General features: G+C 50.1%; 1 protein-coding gene across 1 annotated transcript in view; it reads left to right on the plus strand.

Moving 5' to 3' along the window:
* The window catches only part of ttn.2 (titin, tandem duplicate 2), a 174511-nt gene that overhangs the window by 92605 nt on the left and 61344 nt on the right, over nt 1-20562 (plus strand). Inside the window, exons 100-152 of the mRNA XM_062402154.1 lie at nt 48-172; nt 253-519; nt 631-900; nt 1573-1872; nt 2333-2635; nt 2723-2910; nt 3079-3193; nt 3293-3580; nt 3669-3820; nt 3964-4111; nt 4199-4498; nt 4603-4890; nt 4991-5287; nt 5509-5695; nt 5781-5896; nt 5985-6284; nt 6364-6663; nt 6744-6849; nt 7020-7216; nt 7298-7603; nt 7692-7845; nt 8162-8286; nt 8373-8491; nt 8581-8761; nt 8920-9222; nt 9319-9837; nt 9961-10263; nt 10456-10612; nt 10733-10875; nt 10988-11106; nt 11335-11512; nt 11623-11907; nt 11999-12292; nt 12394-12693; nt 13019-13327; nt 13408-13634; nt 14410-14724; nt 15070-15184; nt 15276-15584; nt 15694-15875; nt 15964-16093; nt 16243-16394; nt 16538-16685; nt 16768-16988; nt 17110-17206; nt 17338-17634; nt 17758-18057; nt 18140-18454; nt 18604-18824; nt 18986-19136; nt 19221-19502; nt 19774-20076; nt 20164-20469. Of these exons, the coding sequence (XP_062258138.1) occupies nt 48-172; nt 253-519; nt 631-900; nt 1573-1872; nt 2333-2635; nt 2723-2910; nt 3079-3193; nt 3293-3580; nt 3669-3820; nt 3964-4111; nt 4199-4498; nt 4603-4890; nt 4991-5287; nt 5509-5695; nt 5781-5896; nt 5985-6284; nt 6364-6663; nt 6744-6849; nt 7020-7216; nt 7298-7603; nt 7692-7845; nt 8162-8286; nt 8373-8491; nt 8581-8761; nt 8920-9222; nt 9319-9837; nt 9961-10263; nt 10456-10612; nt 10733-10875; nt 10988-11106; nt 11335-11512; nt 11623-11907; nt 11999-12292; nt 12394-12693; nt 13019-13327; nt 13408-13634; nt 14410-14724; nt 15070-15184; nt 15276-15584; nt 15694-15875; nt 15964-16093; nt 16243-16394; nt 16538-16685; nt 16768-16988; nt 17110-17206; nt 17338-17634; nt 17758-18057; nt 18140-18454; nt 18604-18824; nt 18986-19136; nt 19221-19502; nt 19774-20076; nt 20164-20469 (12113 nt within the window). The remainder of the gene's footprint in view (nt 1-47; nt 173-252; nt 520-630; nt 901-1572; nt 1873-2332; nt 2636-2722; nt 2911-3078; nt 3194-3292; nt 3581-3668; nt 3821-3963; nt 4112-4198; nt 4499-4602; nt 4891-4990; nt 5288-5508; nt 5696-5780; nt 5897-5984; nt 6285-6363; nt 6664-6743; nt 6850-7019; nt 7217-7297; nt 7604-7691; nt 7846-8161; nt 8287-8372; nt 8492-8580; nt 8762-8919; nt 9223-9318; nt 9838-9960; nt 10264-10455; nt 10613-10732; nt 10876-10987; nt 11107-11334; nt 11513-11622; nt 11908-11998; nt 12293-12393; nt 12694-13018; nt 13328-13407; nt 13635-14409; nt 14725-15069; nt 15185-15275; nt 15585-15693; nt 15876-15963; nt 16094-16242; nt 16395-16537; nt 16686-16767; nt 16989-17109; nt 17207-17337; nt 17635-17757; nt 18058-18139; nt 18455-18603; nt 18825-18985; nt 19137-19220; nt 19503-19773; nt 20077-20163; nt 20470-20562) is intronic.

Below are 20562 nucleotides of genomic sequence, written 5' to 3' on the forward strand. Positions count from 1 at the left end.
TCACTCCACTTTCCCTTTTCAACTCAGTTTATTTTTCATTTTTACAGATTCAAGTTTGAAAAAGACGGAAAGATTTGCACGTTACGTATCAAAGAGTGCAGACCTGATGATGAGTGTGAATACGCCTGTGGTGTGGATGAGAAGAGGTCCAGAGCCAGACTCTTCGTGGAAGGTGAGAACTGAACCTATGTTTCTGTCTGAACTAGTTCCTGCTCTGCTCCTCTGCTTCATGATCCTTGTCCTGTCCCACAGAGACGCCGGTGGAGATCGTCCGACCGCCACAGGACGTGTTCGAACCCCCTGGCTCGGACATCGTGTTCGAGGTGGAGCTGAACAAGGACCGAGTGGAAGTGAAGTGGTTGAGGAACAACATGACGGTCGTCCAGGGGGACAAGTACCAGATGATGAGCGAGGGTAAAGTCCACAGACTGCAGGTGTGTGAGATCAGACCTCGAGACCAGGGCGAGTACAGAATCATCGTCAAGGACAAAGATGCAAAGGCCAAGCTGGAGCTGGCAGGTAAGAGCTTCACCCCCCACCCTGGAGGAGCAGCCTCCATCAGCCATCGTTCTGCTCACGTCGGTTTGATGTTGTAACTCTGACGCTGTCTCCTTCCTCCTCCTTCTCAAGCTGTGCCTCAGATAAAGACCACGGACCAGAGCTACGTCACAGACGCCGGGAAGCCCATCGTCATGGCCGTCCCTTACAGCGCCTACCCGCAGGCCCAGGCCGACTGGCTGTACGACAACCAGAGTCTGCCCAAAGACGACATCCACACCTCCGCTGACCGCACAGAGTATCGGCTGAAGGACCCCAAGAAGTCGGACGAGGGCCAATACAAGATCACGATCAAGAACAAACACGGAGAGGGAGAAGCCTTCATCAACCTCAGCGTCATCGGTGAGATGTCCTCAAAATGGATCTCGAGTAATATCTGCTCTTTATACAGAGATTAACTACAGCAGGTGAAATACAGCAGGTGAACTACAGCAGGTTAACGCTCAAACCAGTAAATACTCTGGTTTTGAAGTTGGAACACACTTGATTTCTTGTGCATTTGAAAAAAATGTGGATTAATCTGTTGAATCAGAATCAAATTATCCCCAAATACGTTTTCAACTCATAAGGAATTTTCTTTGGTGTTTGGTACTCTACGAAAAATATTAAGTAGAGAAAAGAAAGAATGAAAATGAAAGCTACTAAATGCAGAAAGTTAAACGTACTGAAAGTGTGTGTGTGAGTGTTTTGGTGTGCCAGACACTTTCAGTGCAGTACCTGGTTTGAACAGCAGATGGCAGACTTCACTCAGTCATGGAGACTATAGAGTTTGAGTGTTTTTAGTAAATAAATCGACACAAGAGAAAGATCATAGTTTAAATAGAAAATAATGAAATAAAGTAACACACAAAATAAAACACAATATTTATAAACCATCAGTTTTATGAAGCAATTTTCAAAGCTCTCAAAGATGCTTAAAGATTTGTTAATGGAAAAATCATTACTGGTTTCCTTCAGTGTCACCCTCTGTTCTTGGGTTCGTGGTCATGACCAGTTTATGGTTTTGCTCCCCAGACGTCCCCGGACCCGTGAAGAACCTGCAGGTGGTCGATACCGCAGATGGAGAGGTCAGCCTGGCGTGGGAGGAGCCTGAGAATGATGGGGGCAGCAAGGTCACTGGCTACGTGGTGGAGAGACGCGACGTGAAGCGAAAGACCTGGACGCTGGCCACAGAGCAGGCCGACAGTCCCGAGTACACGGTGACCGGCCTCCACAGAGACTCCATGTACCTGTTCAGAGTCTGTGCCCGGAACCGGGTCGGCAGCGGACCCATCGTAGAGACCGACAAACCCGTACAGGCCAAGAACAAGTTTGGTGAGAACAGCTGCTCTGTTTTCTTTATATTTCTATGTTGAATGAGTTGATATGAGCAAAGAAAACTCAATTAACAAAACAGAATTAACTTAACTGATAAATCATGTAGAATTAGCTATAGTTACACATAATATTTGATTATGTCCTCACTTTAATCACGGATAGTATTAACACTGAACTTCTGACTTCACTTGTTAGTTTCTCTCGACCACAGGTTTGTTGATGTGTTGTTTTGTGTAATGATTGAGTTACAGATCTATAATTGATCCTTGAGGTTCATTTGATTTGAGCAGGAGATGTTTATGGTTTAGATATTAGAACCCCTCTGTCTTTGGACATTTGTTAATTGAAAATGAATTGGTATATTTATCATATGAAGGTATATACATTAAACATATTTTATCATATTTAATCTATTTGTTCAATCCAATCATTCAACATTTCTCTGTATTTTTTACAGACGTTCCTGAAGCTCCTTTGAACGTGATCGTAGGAAATGTCTCAAAGTTCGGCTGCACCGTCTCCTGGGAAACTCCCGAGTCGGACGGCGGCTCTCCCATCAGCTCTTACATCATCGAGCTGCGTGACCGCACGTCGGTGAAGTGGTCGCCCGTGCAGGTGACCAAGGCCGACGAGCTCAGCGCCATCATCAACGATGTCATAGAGAACAAAGAGTACATCTTCAGAGTCAAAGCCGAGAACAAAGCCGGCGTCGGCAAACCCAGCGCCGCCTCACGGCCCGTCAAGATCATGGATCCTATTGGTGAGACGGAGAAACAAGTTGGGAGTAAATTCATTTATACAAAATAAAACATGAATTAATGAGGTCATTTATTTTTGCACCCTTCAGAGCGTCCCAGTCCTCCTCTGAACCTTTCCTGGCAAGACCAGAACAAGAGCTCGGTGCAGCTGGCCTGGGAGACACCTCTGAGGAACGGAGGCAGCATGATCACCGGCTACATCATCGAACGCTGTGTGGACGCCACCGACAAGTGGCTGCGCTGCAACGCTCGCCTCTGCCCCGACCTCTTCTACAAGGTAAGGGCCTTCAGCTTCTTCCTGGTTTGCTGTATAATTGACGTGATCTTTGAACGGTTTCCACCTGACTGCCCCACAGGGGCTACGTCAGAAGCTTCTCTGTTAGTTGTGCAGCCTCATGAATCAGATTCATTCTTAAACTCCTGTAACTGTGACCTTCGACCTCAGGTGTCTGGTCTGAAATATGGAACCAAGTACAACTACAGAGTGTTTGCTGAAAACGCAGCCGGCGTCTCTGACCCGTCCAATGTGAACGGACCCCTGCTGGCTGACGACCCACATGGTGAGAAGAACAAGGAGTGTCGGTCGCTCTTTAATATTCTGGTTGAAGATAAGTGATGTCATGTTTCCCTTCCCATCATGCCTCTCTCTCCCCTCTCAGTCGGTCCGGCCTTTGACCTAAGTGCTTTCAAAAACGGCCTGGAGGTCATCGTCCCTCAGCCTCTGAGCATCAGAGTCCCCATCTCCGGGTACCCGACCCCCATCGCCAAGTGGACCTTCGGAGAGAAGGAGCTGACCACTGCTGATGAGCGAATCAGCCTGATGACCAAGTCCACGTTCACAGAACTGATCGTCACGCCGAGCGTCCGCCCGGACAAAGGCGTCTACGTCCTGCAGCTGGAGAACGACGTCACATCCGTCTCTGGAGAGATCGAAGTCAACGTCATCGGTACAGCGTTCAAAACCAAATAGTTTCTAATCTGATGAGTCTGTGATGAAGGAACAAGCACAGCGTTTACCTTGTGTCTTTGTTTCAGCTGCACCCAGTGCTCCGAAGGACTTCAAGGTTCTGGAAGTGACCCGGCAGCACGTGCACCTGAGCTGGGAGGCGCCCGAGCACGACGGAGGAAGTCCTCTGACCGGCTACCAGGTGGAGAAACGAGACGTGTCCCGCAAGACCTGGGTCAAGGTGAGACACGAGATCCATGTTAACTGGCTGATGGATGATGTTCTTCAATCATGTCTCACATTGTTATAACTAAACAATTTTCAGTTCACTATATCATCATAATCATATCTGCTGATGACTAGCTACTGTGATCTGTGTGTCAGGTGAGCACAGGAGTCCAGGATCAGGAGTTTACTGTCACTGACGTGGTGGAAGGGAAGGAGTATCTGTTCAGAGTGACCGCCTGCAACAAGTGTGGACCAGGAGAGCCGGCATACATCGACGAGCCCGTCAGCGTCTCCTCTCCTGCGAGTGAGTCTGACCAGAGATTGAAATGTCCGGTTAATGAAACCGAGAGTCAAAGAACTGTCTAACCTCTCCCTCTCATTTCTCCACCAGCTGTGCCCGATCCTCCAGAGAACTTGAAGTGGAGGGACAAGTCAGCCAGCGGCATCTTCCTGACCTGGGAGCCACCAAAGTACGACGGGGGCAGTGGCATCCGAGGCTACAACGTGGATCGCTGCCAGAGAGGAACTGATAAGTGGGAGCCCTGCGGGGACATGGTGCCTGAGCTGAAGTGCCAGGTGACCGGTCTGATCGAGGGCCAGTGGTACTCCTACAGAGTCCGAGCCCTGAATGGACTCGGAGCAGGCCGACCCTGCAAGGCCACGGACGAGATCCAGGCCGTTGATCCCAAAGGTACCCGAGCATCTTCTTTACAATATAAGACAAACTAATTCCTTTCATTTGTCATTTTTCTGTTGTGACTAAGTTTCTGAGCCTCCGTCCTGTCGTCCATGCAGAGCCTCCAGAGATCCAGCTGGACGCCAAGCTGTTGGCCGGTCTGACGGCCAAAGCCGGCAGCAAGATTGAACTCGCCGCTGAGGTGACGGGTAAGCCCGAGCCCCGGGTGAAGTGGACCAAGGCCGACCTGGTCCTCAAAGCAGAGGACAGAGTCTCCATTGACACCAAGGTGGGACACTCAACTGTCACTATCGCCAAGACCAAGAGAGACGATAGCTCCACCTACATCATTGAAGCCACCAACAGCAGCGGGCGCGCCACAGCCACCGTCGACGTCAACATCCTCGGTACGACCATTTGACAAAAGAGAAAATAAATGGTATTAAGAAGTTTTTCAAAGAAACCTTCTCAGGATAATTTAATTTGAAATATTCCTCCCCCACACAGATAAGCCTGGTCCTCCAGCTGCCTTCGACATCTCTGAGATCACCAACGAATCCTGCTTCCTGGCCTGGAACCCGCCGCGCGATGACGGCGGCTCCAGAGTCACCAACTACATCGTCGAGCGCAGAGCTGCCGACAGCGAGATCTGGCACCGCCTGTCCTCCACCATCAAACAGACCACCTACAAAGCTGTGGCTCTGGTCAAGTTCAAGGAGTACATCTTCAGAGTCTTCGCAGAGAACCAGTTCGGTGTTGGTCCAGCGGCTGAACATCCATCCATTATTGCCAGATATCCCTTCGGTAGGTCACCTAACCACAGGACTGAGGTTTGTCTCAGTGGGAAGACACTCACCATGGAAGTGTATTTTGTCAAAGACTTTAATAATCATCTCAGACAAAGGGAGAGCTACGATGTTTTGCTCCAGTAGTCGTCTTTACAAGCTGTTTCTCTAATGGACCACAGCTGAGGTTCTGGTGCTTTAGGTCCATGATGATACTGATCCATCCTGTCTTGTTCTTAGACACTCCCGGAGCTCCTTACAAGCTGGAGCATTCGGACATCACCAAGGACTCTCTGACTCTGACCTGGTACGAGCCTGACGAGGACGGAGGAAGCCCGATTACAGGATACTGGGTGGAGAGACACGAGCCCGACCACGACAAGTGGATCAGATGCAACAAGCTGCCGATCAAGGACACCAACTACAGGTGAGTCCATCTCCTCTAATATCTGGGTTTGATGCTGAACTCTGCTGATTCTCACTGTGTTGATGTGACGTGTTTTCCTCCGCAGGGTCAAAGGTCTTCCCACCAGGAAGAAATACAAGTTCAGAGTCCTGGCTGAGAATCTGGCTGGGACTGGAAAACCCAGCAAAGAGACAGACATGATCCTCGTCAAAGATCCAATTGGTACATTTGAGTGGTTCACCCACTCAAAGTAGTTTTGTTTTTGCATCTCAAATCCTTTCAGAGTGAAAAGTTCTTATTCCTCTTCCAGATCCTCCATGGCCTCCTGGTAAACCCAACGTGAAAGACGTGGCTAAGACTTCCTGTTTCCTGACGTGGACCAAACCAGAGCACGATGGTGGAGCAAAGATCGAGGGCTACGTCATTGAGATGCTGAAGAGTGGCAACATAGACTGGATCCGCGTGGCAGAGGACATCAGTCTCCTGCAGCACTCCCTGAGCGGCCTGATGGAGAAGCAGGAGTACTCGTTCAGGGTGCGAGCGGTGAACGTGGCCGGAGAGAGCGAACCCAGCGAGCCCAGCGACCCAGTGCTCTGCAAAGAGAGACTCAGTAAGAACAAGAGAATAACAGATACAACATGTTCCACTGAAACTGGAGAACAACGGTTTAACACTCCTCCTCTCCTCAGATCCTCCTTCTGCTCCTCGCTGGTTGAACGTTGTGAGCATCAGCAGGAACAGCGCCGAGTTGAAGTGGACGGCTCCCGAGCGCGACGGCGGCTCGCCCATCACCAACTACGTGGTGGAGAAGCGTGACGTCAGACGTAAAGGCTGGCAGGCTGTGGACACCACCGTGAAGGAGCTGAAGTACAGCGTGACTCCTCTGAACGAGGGCTCACTGTACGTGTTCCGCATCGCCGCCGAGAACTCAGCCGGCGTCGGGCCGTTCTGTGAGCTGGAGGACTCTGTGCTCGCCAAAGACACCTTCAGTGAGTTGGAGATGAACTTTAAACTTAAATCAATTTATTTTAATCAGGACAGTGATGAAAACCCAGGTTTTTTTCCGCAGCCACTCCTGGTCCTCCGTACGCTCTCACTGTCAACGCTGTGACCAAAAGATATGTGGACCTTCAGTGGGAGGAGCCTAAAAACGATGGTGGCCGACCCATCCTCAGGTTGGTTTTCAATGACTTGAGACAGAAAGAAACTCCTGTGATGAGTTTGAATAGAGTTTAAATAAATAAAAAGGGTTGGAGGTAACACCTGACTCATCATCTAACGAGTCGTCGTGATGAAGCTCAGTGTTGCGTCAGTATGAATGTGTTTATCTGACTCCGCCCCCCAGGTTTTCAGTTGAGAAGAAGGAGAAGCTTGGCACTCGCTGGGTTAAATGTGGGAAGACTTCAGGTCCGGACTGTAAGTACAGAGTGACCGATGTCATCGAAGGAACAGAGGTTCAGTTCCAGGTCCTCGCCGAGAACGAGGCCGGCATCGGACATCCGAGCGAACCCACCGAGATCCTCACCATCGAGGATCCCACAGGTGGGTTGTCTGATGAGCATAGAAACGCTGAGAGCACATTCAGAGCACAGAGTCTTAATCCATCGGTCTTGTTTTGCTCAGGTGTCCCATCTCCACCCATCGAGCTACACATCACTGGCGCCAGCCGGGACTTCCTGTCCATCTGCTGGAAACCTCCGCAGAGGAACGGCGGCTGCCCCATCTCCGGATACCACATCGAGATGTGCGAGGCCGGAACAGAGAAGTGGATGAGGGTCAACTCTCGTCCAGTGAAGGAGCTGAAGTACCGTGTGGAAGAGGGGGTGATCGCTGAGAAGGAGTACATCCTGAGAGTGAGGGCCATCAACTCGGTCGGAGTGAGCGAGCCCTCCGACATCTCCGAGAACGTCTTCGCCAAAGACTCCGACTGTACGAGCACCGGCCTCCTTCGTGTTCCATGTAAATCATTAAACTGACAGGAGCGTGTGAATGAATGAGATCTATCTTCTGTTTCCAGGTAACCCGACACTGGACTTCCAGACTATGGACCTGGTTGTGGTGGAAAACGAGAAGATGCACATCCCAGTTCCATTCAGAGCCGTCCCCTCCCCACGGATCACCTGGCACAAGGACGGGAAAGAGCTGAAGGCTGACGAGCGTCTCGGCTTCAGGTCAGCGACACGTCTCCTAACAGTTACAGCTGCAGCCAAATACAAAGAAACAGTTATTCAAAATGTTAAATCTCAAAGAGACTAAGACTGAACTCCTTGAAATGTGACCGTTCATCAAGAAAAACATTTAATAATACAAAAAGTTTAAAAAATTCGACCTTTGAATTTATATTAAGTATTTGTTTCCCGAGTGGTTTGAAACCCAGAGAGATTGAAGTAGTTAGTGAATCAGGCTCCAGTCGAATCTGTGTCTGTTGTGGTTTAGTGCTCATGTCAGTGATGCTGCAGCTCTGATGGGACTGTTTGGGTTCCACAGGAAAGAGTACACTTCCTGTCACCTGGAGGTCGACAGCAGCCGTCACGCTGACGCCGGCGTGTACAAAGTGACTCTGGAGAACAAACTCGGAGCCTCCAGCGGCACCATCAACGTCAAAGTCATCGGTGTGGAGCCGCTCACAGATTTTATTTTGTCCAAGAGATTCCGTCGCACAGATCATTTTGTTCAAACTTGTTTCACTTGTGTTCAGGTCTTCCTGGTCCCTGTAAGGAGATCATAGCCTCTGAGATCACAAAGAGCTCCTGCAAAGTGTCCTGGGATCCTCCAGACTACGACGGAGGAAGCCCCATTCTTCACTACGTCATGCAGGTCCGAAGGGCTTTTCAATGTTTGGTTAGGGTAAGTCAGCACTGGTTTTAACTGTGACATCAGAGCGTGACAGAAGTTTGTTTGTGCAGCGGCGTGAGGCCGGCAGGAGAACATACGTCAACATGATGTCCGGAGAGAACAAGCTGAGCTGGAACGTCAAAGACCTGATACCGAACGGAGAGTACTACTTCAGAGTCCAGGCCGTCAACAAGATCGGAGGAGGAGAGTTCCTCGAGCTCCGCAACCCCGTCATCGCAGAGGACCAGAAACGTGAGAAGCCAGTTCCACACATGTTTTGTTGATTATTAAAGGAACATTCCACCAATGATCAGTTTCCTTCATGAGCAGCACGACACAGGCCCAACAGATCTCCCATTGCTCTCTAAAGTTGTAAGAGATTTCTAACAGAGATGCGTCTCTCCTTTCAGATGCTCCCGACCCCCCGGTGGACGTGGAGACCCACAACCCCACATCTAGCACCATCACTCTGACCTGGAAGCCTCCCATGTATGATGGCGGCTCGAAAATCATGGGCTACGTACTGGAGAGGCAACAAAAGGGCCAGGACAAGTGGGAAAGGTGCAACGACTTCCTGGTGCCCGTCTTGTCCTACACCGTCAGAGGACTGACGGAGGGAAAGAGTTACGCCTTCAGAGTCAGAGCCGAAAACGCAGCCGGAGTCAGCGAGCCGTCACGTGGCACGCTGTTCGTTAAGGTGTCGGACGCTGTCGGTAAGAAAGGTTTTAATGAAACTCAAACTGACGCCAGCTGCAGCCATCACCCTCTCCGTTGAACGTTTTGATGATATTACTTGTGTTCTCTCTCAGATGCTCCGAAGGTCTTCCTGAGCGGCAGCCTGCAGTCAGGTCTCAACGTGAAACGAGGCTGCGAGATCTGCTTAGATGCAAACATCTCCGGAGCTCCATACCCTGAGATCACCTGGTACTGGAACAACCAGGTGATCCGGCCCGAGGCGCTCCGCAAGAGGCCCGAAAAGCCCCTGAAGAAGAAGGTGGAGAAGAAGGAGGAGAAGAAGGAGGAGAAGAAAGAGGAGAAGAAGGAGGGAGAGGAGAAGAAGGAGGGAGAGGTGAAGGAGGGAGAGGTGAAGGAAGGAGAAGAGAAGAAAGAAGAAGAGGAGAAAAAGAAGGAGGAGGAGGCAGCAGAGCCGGAAGTGGAAGAGTCTGACTACCCAACGATAAACGAGCGTCTGGCCATCGACAATCACCGCAGAGGAACTTCCTCCATCGTCATCAGGGACTCGATCCGCGGCGACCACGGTGTCTACATGGTGAAGCTGGAGAACGACCACGGCACGGCCTCGGCAACCTGCGAGGTCAACGTGCTCGGTAAGAATTCGTTTCTGTTTCCAATTTATTATAAAATTCTGTGATTGACATTGTGTGAATTGTCCAGCCGGTTGAGGATCCGTCTTTTATTCATGAAGTCTGAATCCTGTTTGCTCTCCTCAGATACTCCAGGTCCTCCTATCAACTTCAGATTCGAGGAGGTAAGGAAGAACTCTGTGGTCTGCAAGTGGGATGCTCCTCTGGATGATGGCGGCAGCGAGATCCTAAACTACACCCTGGAGAAGAAGGACAACTCAAAGCTGGAGTTTGGCTGGAGCAGTGTCACCACCACTCTGAGAGGATGCAGATACCTGGTGCCCAAACTCATTGAGAAGAAGGAGTACATCTTCAGGGCCGTGGCTGAGAACAAGTTGGGTGCTGGACCCGCCTGTGTCTCCAAACCACTCATCGCCAAGAATCCTTTCGGTATAACGTCATTTATTATTAGTGAGACAAACAGCAGATATAAATTAAATTCAATTCAATAAGATTAAAAATGAAATTTGTCTCATACGTAGATGTTGATTAAAGTCTTATTTTAGTTTTGAACTCAAGATGTATAAACAGAAATATAGACTGAGCCTCACTTGTTTCCCCGTTTCTCTCGCTCGGCCTCAGATCCTCCCGAGGCTCCTGAAAAGCCCGAGATCGATGACATCACAGCCCACAGCATGCTGGTCACCTGGAACCAGCCCAACGACCACGGCAGCCCCATCACAGGATACTGGGTGGAGCGACGCGAGATCAACAGCTCACACTGGGCTCGTGTTAACAGGTGAGGAAACGGGAACGGATCCTGTTTACTTCCTGGACTCAAGCTGAGAAGTTTAAATCTTATTAAAAGTATTTCAGCTTGAATGTTTTCTAAGTGTAGTTTTTCTGTCCTGGTCGTCAGGAACATCGTCCCAGACACTCAACTGAACGTGGAGGGTCTGCTCGAGGGCCTGACCTACATCTTCAGGGTGGCAGCTGAAAACCAAGCCGGCCCTGGAAAGTTCAGCGTCCCGTCTGAACCCAAAACCGCCCAAGCTCCCATTTGTACGTAAACTGAACTTTGTGTTTAATACGACAAATACCTTGTTTACAGAATCAAGGCTTATGTTCATGTGAATGCAGTCAGTTTCAAAGTTCTGTGTCTCATCCTCTGCAGTACCTCCTGGACCACCTGTCGCCCGAGTGGCCGACACCACTGACCACTCCATCGATGTGGAGTGGGACCCACCTGCAGACAACGGTGGAGGAGAGATCCTGGGCTACCACGTGGACAAGGTCAGACCATCCAGTTTTCGCTGTTGCTTCAGCTCACTCACAATTGATTTCAGATTCCTATGCCAGCGTCGGATCAGTCAATCAATCAATCAATCAAATTTTATTTGTATAGCCCATATTCACAAATTGCAATTCGTCTCATAGGGCTTTAACATGGTGAGACATCACAATTTATTCAAGACCTGAATTAAACTGTGTTCTTCCTCTTTGTTCTGTGGTGGTCTTCAGGCCATGGCCGGTACCAAGGACTGGTCCAGGTCCACAGAGCGTCCCTGGAAGACCCGGGCGTTCACCGTCTACGGAGTCCGTGACGGAGCCAAGTACATGGTCCGAGTCATCGCCTGCAACGCAGCCGGAGAGGGAACGCCCGGATTCACAGAGTCTGTGTTCGTCAGGAATCCTGCAGGTCTGGAAAAAAACACCTCAAAAAGACAACACAAAAAATAAAGGCTCTGTTTTAATCCGCTCAAATCTGGTCTTAACTGGTGTCGATTACTGTTTGGTTTCCCTCCTCAGAGTTGCCAGCGATTGAACTGGACCTGTCCGTGAAGAATGGCTTGGTCATCAGAGCCGGAGAGAACCTTCGTGTTCCCGCTACAGTGACAGGTAAACCCTACCCCTCCCTCACCTGGACCAAGGACGATGGTAAACCAGACAAAGACCGTGTGGAGATTCTGACTGAAGGAAACGACAGCGTTGTTTCAATCAACAACGTCCAGAGGAAGGACTGCGGCAAATACCAGATCTCTGCTTGCAACCCCAGTGGAAAGAAATCTGCTTGGACCAGAGTGGAGGTTGTGGGTGAGTTGAAGTCTGTAACGTCAGAGCAGGACCTGATTGTAAAACCGTTAGCTTGAAATTAAAATGACCACTAATGTTGTTTGATCCTTAGACGTCCCCGGACCTGTCACGGACCTGAAGCCTGTTGTCGTCACTCGTAAGATGATCTTCCTGAACTGGGACGACCCTGTGGACGACGGAGGCAGCGACCTGTTGGGCTTCATCGTCGAGCGAAAAGACGGCAAGATGCACACGTGGAGGCAGCCGGTTGAAACCACCTCCTCCAAGTGCGAGTGCAGTGGCATCAATGAGGGACAGGTCTACACGTTCCGCGTTATTGCCAAAAACAAGTATGGACTGGGGCCGCCCGTCGAGCTGGAACCCATCACAGCCGTGGACCCTCAAGGTGAGTGCTAAGATCTCTTGATTCTCAAATGATCGAGTGGAGAGCAGTACGGTAGTGGGCTTGAAAAGTGGCTCTGCAGTAAGCTAATCATGTTTCCACAGGTCCACCATCGTACCCCGAGAAATTCCATTACACCGAGCGCACCAAGAACTCCATTTCATTTTCCTGGAAGCCACCGCGTAATGACGGAGGAAGCCCGCTCATCGGGTACTTCGTGGAGAAGAAGAGGCAGGACCAGCAGGCCTTCGAGCCCTGCAACACAGAGATCTGCCCCGACATGACGATGACTGTGGAGGGGCTGGAAGACGCCTGGATGTACGAGTTCAGGATCAAGTGTGCTAACCTCATCGGAGAGAGCGAGCCGTCCATCCCGCTCCTCGTGGTCATCCAAGATGATGAAGGTGAGTCCTGTTGAATTCTATGATCAAACCATTAGGACAGTGGTTTATGGGACTGTGACGCCCAGTGGCCAGAGCTCTCCGGTTGTTCAATCCGTCACATTCTTGTGAACGTGACATGTCATGAATACGTTCTTAAAATTGATCACAAATGTTTAGTCTGATTTTTGTCTCATGAACATGATATCTCATATTTTGACCAGTTGTCACTTGGACAATGAACTGGTTAGATGTCAGTGCTCAGAAGTCACAGTGACCTTGAAAGAATGTACGTAGACTGAAACTAAGATTCTAGTTTAAGATTTGCTTTGTTTCCTGCTTGTCTCAGTGTCTCCTGAGGTCCACATGCTGAAGCACTTCAAGGGGGACTCTATTACTGTGAGAAAGGGCGAAGCCATTGAGCTGCCCGCCGACATCCTGGGACTCCCCATCCCTAAGATCGAGTGGTCCAAAGATGACGTGGTCATCGAGACGCCGACTGAAACTCTGCTGATTGAAACAGAGGTGACGGGCAGGTTGAACGCCAAGACCACGCTGTCCATCCCATCAGTCAACAGGAGGGACGCCGGCAGCTACACTGTCACTGCCTCCAACAACATGGGCTCAGCCAAACACACCACCTCCATCAGTGTGCTGGGTGCGTGGAAACACCTTATACATACATGTGCAGTAGTAACTAGTTGTTTCAGAATCAATGAACTTGTGTTCTCCCCTCAGACCGACCCCTTCCACCCAGGAATGTGACGGTGTCGAACATCAAGGCGGAGGCCTGCTACCTCCGGTGGGACGCGCCCCTGGACAACGGCGGCAGCGAACTGACCAACTACATTGTTGAAAAGAAAGAAGTGAAGACGGAGGAGCCGGAGCTGGAGGAGGGACAGGAAGCTCCAGCTGAGCCCGAGTGGGTGGAGGTTAACAACTGCATCGTTGAGAAGAAATTCGGGGTATGTCCCAAATCTTTATAATAATGAGTTTTCATGTTTCTCTCACTCTCTGGAACAGACATTGTTTACATGATCCTGTTTAAAGGCCGCTAAAATAAAACCATATTTAGAACTGGCAGCAGAAAGCCGGGGACTCTGTCTTCTACCTCATCACGTGCTCTGAACACATGGAGATAAAACTGAGAGTGGAGCAGAGAAGATGTTCAGCGATGAACTCATTTCATTTAGCTGATTTGATCCAAAGCGAATCACAATCAGTGACTCAACCTGGAGGGAACAAACCCAGAACAGTGAAAATCAAGTCAGTACATTATCTTTAAAAAAGCCAAACTACTTATATGTATATATGTAAGTGCAACTACACTTTTTAATTTTAATATAAAAACCAGAGTTTACGATGACATCTTAACCGAGGTGTGGTCTGGTCAGGACAGCAAACCGGTGTTGACTGGCAGCTGTCCCTCACAGGGAGGGAGGAGCAAGCCGATTGGCCAATGCAGAGCGGAGTGGGGGCGGGCTTATAGCTCAAAAACTAAAAGAAAGTAAACACTTCATATAACCAGACCTTGATGTTCTTGAGACGTTTCTGAAGTTGAATTAAGTTATTGGATTCATCAGCTTCATAGACATGTACAGCTGCATGTCGTCTGCGTAACAATGGAAGTGATCGAGTGCTTTCTGATGAGGTTCCTAAAAGGAGCTGACATATGATGAAGAGTATCCGTCAGCTTCAACACAGGAGGAACATTTCTAACACAACGTCCTCTTCTTGCAGGTGTGGAACCTGGAGACCAACAAGACGTACTTGTTCCGGGTCCGAGCTGAAAACCGCTATGGCAAATCTGACCCATGTGCGACAGAGCAGGTCCAGATCACAGACCCCTTCGGCCTCCCTGGCCCTCCAGAGAAACCGACCATCACGGAATACGAGAAGACCTCCATGACCCTGACCTGGGAGCCTCCCAGGGACAATGGCGGCTCCATGATTATTGGCTACTGGCTGGAGAAAAGAGAGAAAGGCACAGACTACTGGGCCAAAGTCAACAAGGGGCCGGTCACCAAGAGGGGCACCAAAGGCTGGGAGTACCAGGTGAGCTTTCACTGCAGTAACAATCGTTTCAACTAGCAGATTTAGGGTCTGTATTCACTTTCAATTTGCCTCCTTCCTACACACTGAGATAAGAAACCCAAACAGACCCACAGATCTGAAGAACAGTTAACGTGTTCTGTCTTCGTCCTGAAGAAAGATCCACTTCAAGCCTTTATAATCTTTCACAGAGCGTTAAGATGCTTTATCTCTGATCATCAGGAAGGTTCCTCGCAGACCTTGTATGATATTCTTCTTTCTGTTCTTCAGCAGACTTCACAGACCTTGTTGTCATATCGAAGAGCTTTGAGATAATTCGGGTATTCATTCCTTCTCTGTGTGTTTTAGGCAACTCGTCTGTTTGAAGGAACTGAGTACGAGTTCCGAGTTGCTGCCTTCAACTCTGCTGGAGCTGGTCCGTTCAGTGGGCCGTCCGACTCGGCCTTTGCCGTCAGTCCCATCAGTGAGTAACAGACAGTCGGCCTCTTTAATAAGCCTCAGATAAATGATGGATTTCAGTTTCTGATGATTGATTGTACTGCTTCCTTCTCAAGCTCCTCCCAGCATGCCTGCTGCCCCGGAGGTGGCTGATAAGACGAAGCACAACGTCACTCTGACCTGGAAACCGCCAGAGAGTGACGGGGGAAGTCCCATCAAAGGCTACATCATCCAGATCCAGGCTGAAGGTTCCGCCGTGTGGATGACGGTGAACGACCCTGACACCGTTCACCCCACCACCGAGTACACAGTGCCCAGTCTCCGCGAGCTGAAGCACTACCGCTTCCGAATCATCGCTGTCAATGACATTGGCGAGTCCGACCCCAGCCCTCGCACCCAGGAGGTTCTGATCGAGGATGTCAAGCGTACGTCCATCTTGAAATTCTCACTACAACAAATAAATAAATCTCATCAGTGTCCAGATGTTTTTCTGTGTGTCTGTGTCTGTCCTTCACCAACTCGCTCATGTTTCAGTCGGACCGTCCATCTCCATCGACATGCTGGTCGACGACCTGCTCTACATCCGTGCCGGTGATCCTATCAAGATCCCCGCCACCATTAAGGGCCGGCCAGCTCCCAAGGTCACCTGGGACTTCGATGGAAAAGCCAAGTCACACAAGAAGAACAAAGTGCACACACTGCCTGTCGACTCCGAGGTGAGAACAATCATTTAACGAAACAGCTGGGATCCACTCCAGCTCCTAACGTATGGAAGGATTCAGTCTCATGTCTTTCTGTTTTCAGGTGGAGTCCACTGACACCACCTCTGTCGTGATGATCCCTGTGAGTCTGAGGAGCCACTCCGGACGTTACACCATCACTGCAAAGAACAAGTCTGGACAGAAACACGTGAATGTCAGAGTCAATGTCCTCGGTACGTCTGTTTTCTTTCTTTATTGTCTTCCACCGGGGAGATGTTCAGATGTTCGTTCTCAGACCTGACAGAGTTTATCTGACGCTGTTTCTTTAGCAGTTTGTGAGGTTGTTCTTTGACGTTTAACTTGGTGTCTCTCCTGCGCACAGACGTCCCCGGAGCTCCAAAGGACCTGAGAGTTACTGACATCACCCGGGCTACCATGAGGCTGATCTGGAAACTGCCCGATAACGACGGAGGAGAGAGAATTAAGAGCTACTTCATCGAGAAGAAAAGCGTCATTGACAAGGCCTGGACCAAGGTGACCTTAGTTCACATGTTTCTAACACTACACAGTTTCCACAGATTTCTTTCTCAAAAGTTTGAAATAAATAATCCAATCGGTTACAAGAAGCAGAAGTATCAGTGGAATGATGAACTGATGAGTTGATTGTTTGTTATTAGGTGAACGCGGCCTGTGCCAGTCAGGCGTACGTGGTGCCAGGTCTGCTGGAGGGTCAGGACTACCTGTTCAGGATCCGAGCTGAGAACAGACTCGGATTTGGTCCGTTTACCGTCACCACGGAACCTGCTCGGGCCAGAGATCCCATCTGTGAGGACACACCAACTTATTGTAACCACACATATAACAAAAAAACTCAGTGGAACTTTTCTAACTTCCTCTTCTTCCTCAGACCCCCCCGACCCCCCCACCAAGCTGAAGGTTAACCTGGTGACAAAGACGGCCGTGACTCTGAGCTGGGAGGTGCCGAAAAACAACGGTGGCTCCCCGGTGAAGCATTACATCATCGAGCGTCTGAGCTGGGACACAAGCGGCAAAGAGAAGGAGACGTGGAAACAGTGCAACAAGAGAGACGTGGAGGAGCTGGGCTTCGTGGTGGAGGACCTGAAGGAGGTTTGCTCTACTCTGTCACTCTGTAAAACAAGGAAGAAAAACAGTCAAATCTGGAAAATACATCCAATGTTTATACATTCAACTAGTTATAAATAAGTGATTATGTCACTGTCGTCTGCAGGGAGGAGAATATGAGTTCAGAGTGAAAGCTGTGAACGCTGCCGGACCCAGCCGCCCCTCGGCCACCATCGGACCAATGCTCATCAAGGATCAGACATGTGAGTCCAGCATTTCAGCCAATCACAGGCCTCAACTTCAATATTTTCAGAACACTGTTGACAGGAATCCTGAATCAGGTTCCAACACGACCACCTCTTGTCATTTTGGTAAATCATGCCCTCTTCTACAGGTGCTCCCACTATCGAGCTGCGTGAGGCCCTGGAGGGCGAGGAGGGCTGTGATGTCAGCTTGGTCGCGAAGGTGAGTGGCTGTCCGTTCCCCACTCTCACCTGGAACATGGCCAGCCTGGCCAAACCTGAAGAGAAGGCTGCCGTCCAGTACGGCCAGCACATCAGCAAACTGGTGACGCAGGATAAATGCACGCTGCTGATCCAGCAGGCCAGCAGGCACGACAGCGCCCTCTACAGCCTGACGGCTAAAAACAGCCTGGGCACTGTCACCAAGGACATCAAGCTCTCGGTGCTGGGTGAGAAACATGTCATCTGCAAATTCAACATGTTTATGTTTCAGCAACATGACGTAAAAACATGAATTCACCATCTAATATAAGTTCAGTATATTCACATGTTGACGTCCCGCACCCCCACAGGACCTCCTGGCCAGCCCGTCGCACCAATCACATTGACCGAGGTGTTTGCAGACAGGATCGGTCTGGCCTGGAACCCTCCCACAGACGACGGTGGATCCAAGATCACTAACTACGTGGTGGAGAAGCGTGAGGACAACAGGAAGTCCTGGGTGCATGTTTCCAACGACCCCAAAGAGTGCGTGTACGTGGTGACCCGTCTAACGGAGAACCATGAGTATGAGTTCCGAGTCATGGCCCAGAACAAGTTCGGAGTTGGGCCTCCACTGGTCAGCCCGGCGGAGAAGGCCAGAAACTTGTTCAGTAAGTTTCATCATAAAACGCTGTAAGATTTATACTTTTTATTCTGAGTGAGGTTTTGATTATTGATGAATCGTCCCTGCAGCCGTCCCGGGTCAGTGTGAGAAACCGACAGTGACCGAGGTCTGTCTCGAGTCCATGACCGTCAACTGGGACGAGCCAAAGTACGACGGCGGCTCCCCCATCACTGGGTACTTCGTAGAGAAGAAGGAGACCACCGCCAAGCGCTGGGCCCGTGTGAACCGTGACCCAATCCGAGCGCTGCCAATCGGCAACAGCTGGGACGTCACTGGTTTGCTGGACGGTGCCCTGTACCAGTTCAGGGTCATCGCCGCCAACGCTGCTGGCTGCGGTCTCCCCAGTGTTCCCTCCGACCCTGTCCTCTGCAGAGACCCCATCAGTAAGATACAGATGTTTTCACCTGTCCGACAATACAGATATGTATCATTTTATCATCACACACTTTGACAATGCAGAGCACCTCCCTCCAGCTACAGACCAACAAATCAGAGTGAACACATTTTAATAACTGCATCTGTGTTTGTCCAGAACCTCCCGGACCCCCGACTCCGAAGGTGACCGACTGGACAAAGTCCACAGTGGATTTGGAGTGGGTCGCTCCTGTGGTGGACGGAGGGTCAAAGGTCACTGGGTACATTGTAGAGTTCAAGGAAGTGAATAAGGAGGAGGAGGAGAAGAAAGCCCAGAGGAAGCTGCTGCTGCTGAGCGAGGCCGAGAAGGAGCCCGATGCCGAGGAGAGTTGGACCAAGGTAAAACAAATACAAATAGAGTCAGTGACGTCCTGTTGTAGTGGAAATGTACATAGAATAAAAGAAGATGTATCGCAAGAGTTAAAATCTAAATCAGAATTCATTTCAGAGATATGCTGATTTAAGTTGAGAAGTTTCATATCTGATCAAACTGTCTCCAGGCAAAGGAAACAGAAATCAGAGGAACCAGGTTTGTGGTGGATGGCCTGAAGGAAGGCGGTCTGTACCGCTTCCGAGTCCGAGCCGTGAACGCTGCCGGAGTGGGAGATGCAGGACTCGTATCAGAGCTGATTGAAACCAAAGACAGAACAAGTGAGATTCATCCTCCATACACAAAGTTGCACCGGTCGAGCATCAAGTGTATCTGACGAGCTAACTGTCTGCTTTCTGGTCCAGTTCCTCCTGAGATGGACCTGGACGCCTCGGTGAAGGAGAAGATCGTGGTCCACGCTGGAGCCACCATCCGCATCATCGCCTATGTGTCTGGTAAACCCGCCCCGCAGATCACCTGGTGCCGAGACGATGCTGAGGTGCCCAAAGAGGCTGTGGTGGAGACGACTGGTATCTCCAACTCGCTGGTCATCAAGAACTGCAGACGCCAGCACCAGGGCATCTACACCCTGTGTGCCAAGAACGAGGGAGGAGAGAGGAAGAAGGCCGTTGTGGTCGAGGTCCTGGGTGAGTCAGCTTTCTGATGCTGTCAGAACAAGTAGGATTTAAAACTGTCGCTAATAATTTATCTGATTATTTTCTTAATTAATCGAAGAACAATGATCAAAGTAGAACTTTAACCAATTACGTTTCATGTCAATGACCTGGAAACGTCAACAAAAAAAAAGACAAGAAAATAAAACCTCTAGTTTGATATTTAGGACAAAAGAATTGAAGAATCAAAGGAAACTCTATCGCTAAACAAATTTTATTTCCTGTCTCCATCTTGCTCGACCAGACGTCCCTGGACCCGTTGGTCTGCCCTTCGCTGGTGAGAACCTGACCAATGACTCCTGTAAGTTGACCTGGAGCTCCCCCGAGGACAATGGTGGATCGGCCATCACCAACTACATCATCGAGAAGAGGGAGGCGGACCGCATGGGCTGGACCTCGGTGTCCTACACGGTGACGAGGAACAACGCTGTGGTTCAGGGACTCATTGATGGGAAAGGCTACTTCTTCAGGATCGCAGCCGAGAACATCATCGGCATGGGACCGTTCATCGAGACGGACAAAATGGTTCTCATCAAGGACCCCATCTGTACGTCACACACACAGACACACACACAATGCATAAACTGCTGCTGACAGGTAATCTAAAACGTTTGATCACATTCGTCCCCTGTAGCCGTCCCTGAGCGTCCAGAGGACCTGTTCGTCACAGCAGTCACCAAGGACTCCATCTCTGTCACCTGGAGACCGCCTAAGTACGATGGCGGCGCCGAGGTGATTGAGTACGTCCTTGAGTCCCGCATGGTCGGCCGGGACAACTTCACACGAGTAGGTGCCGAGGACAAACTGATGGACAGGAAGTTCACAATGACCGGGCTGAAGGACGGATCGAGCCATGAGTTCAGAGTCTCTGCCATCAACCAGGTGGGACAAGGGAAACCGTCCTTTGCCACCAAACCGGTGCAGTGCAAGGACGAGATCGGTGAGTGACACAACACGACAGCAGACTGATGATGTGACCAGCATCAGGGTCGCAGATAGAAACAATCCCTTGTCTGCCCCCCCTCACTCCCTC

The sequence above is a fragment of the Platichthys flesus genome, chromosome 13 (assembly GCF_949316205.1).
Source record: "Platichthys flesus chromosome 13, fPlaFle2.1, whole genome shotgun sequence".
Classification (NCBI taxonomy): Eukaryota; Metazoa; Chordata; class Actinopteri; order Pleuronectiformes; family Pleuronectidae; genus Platichthys; species Platichthys flesus.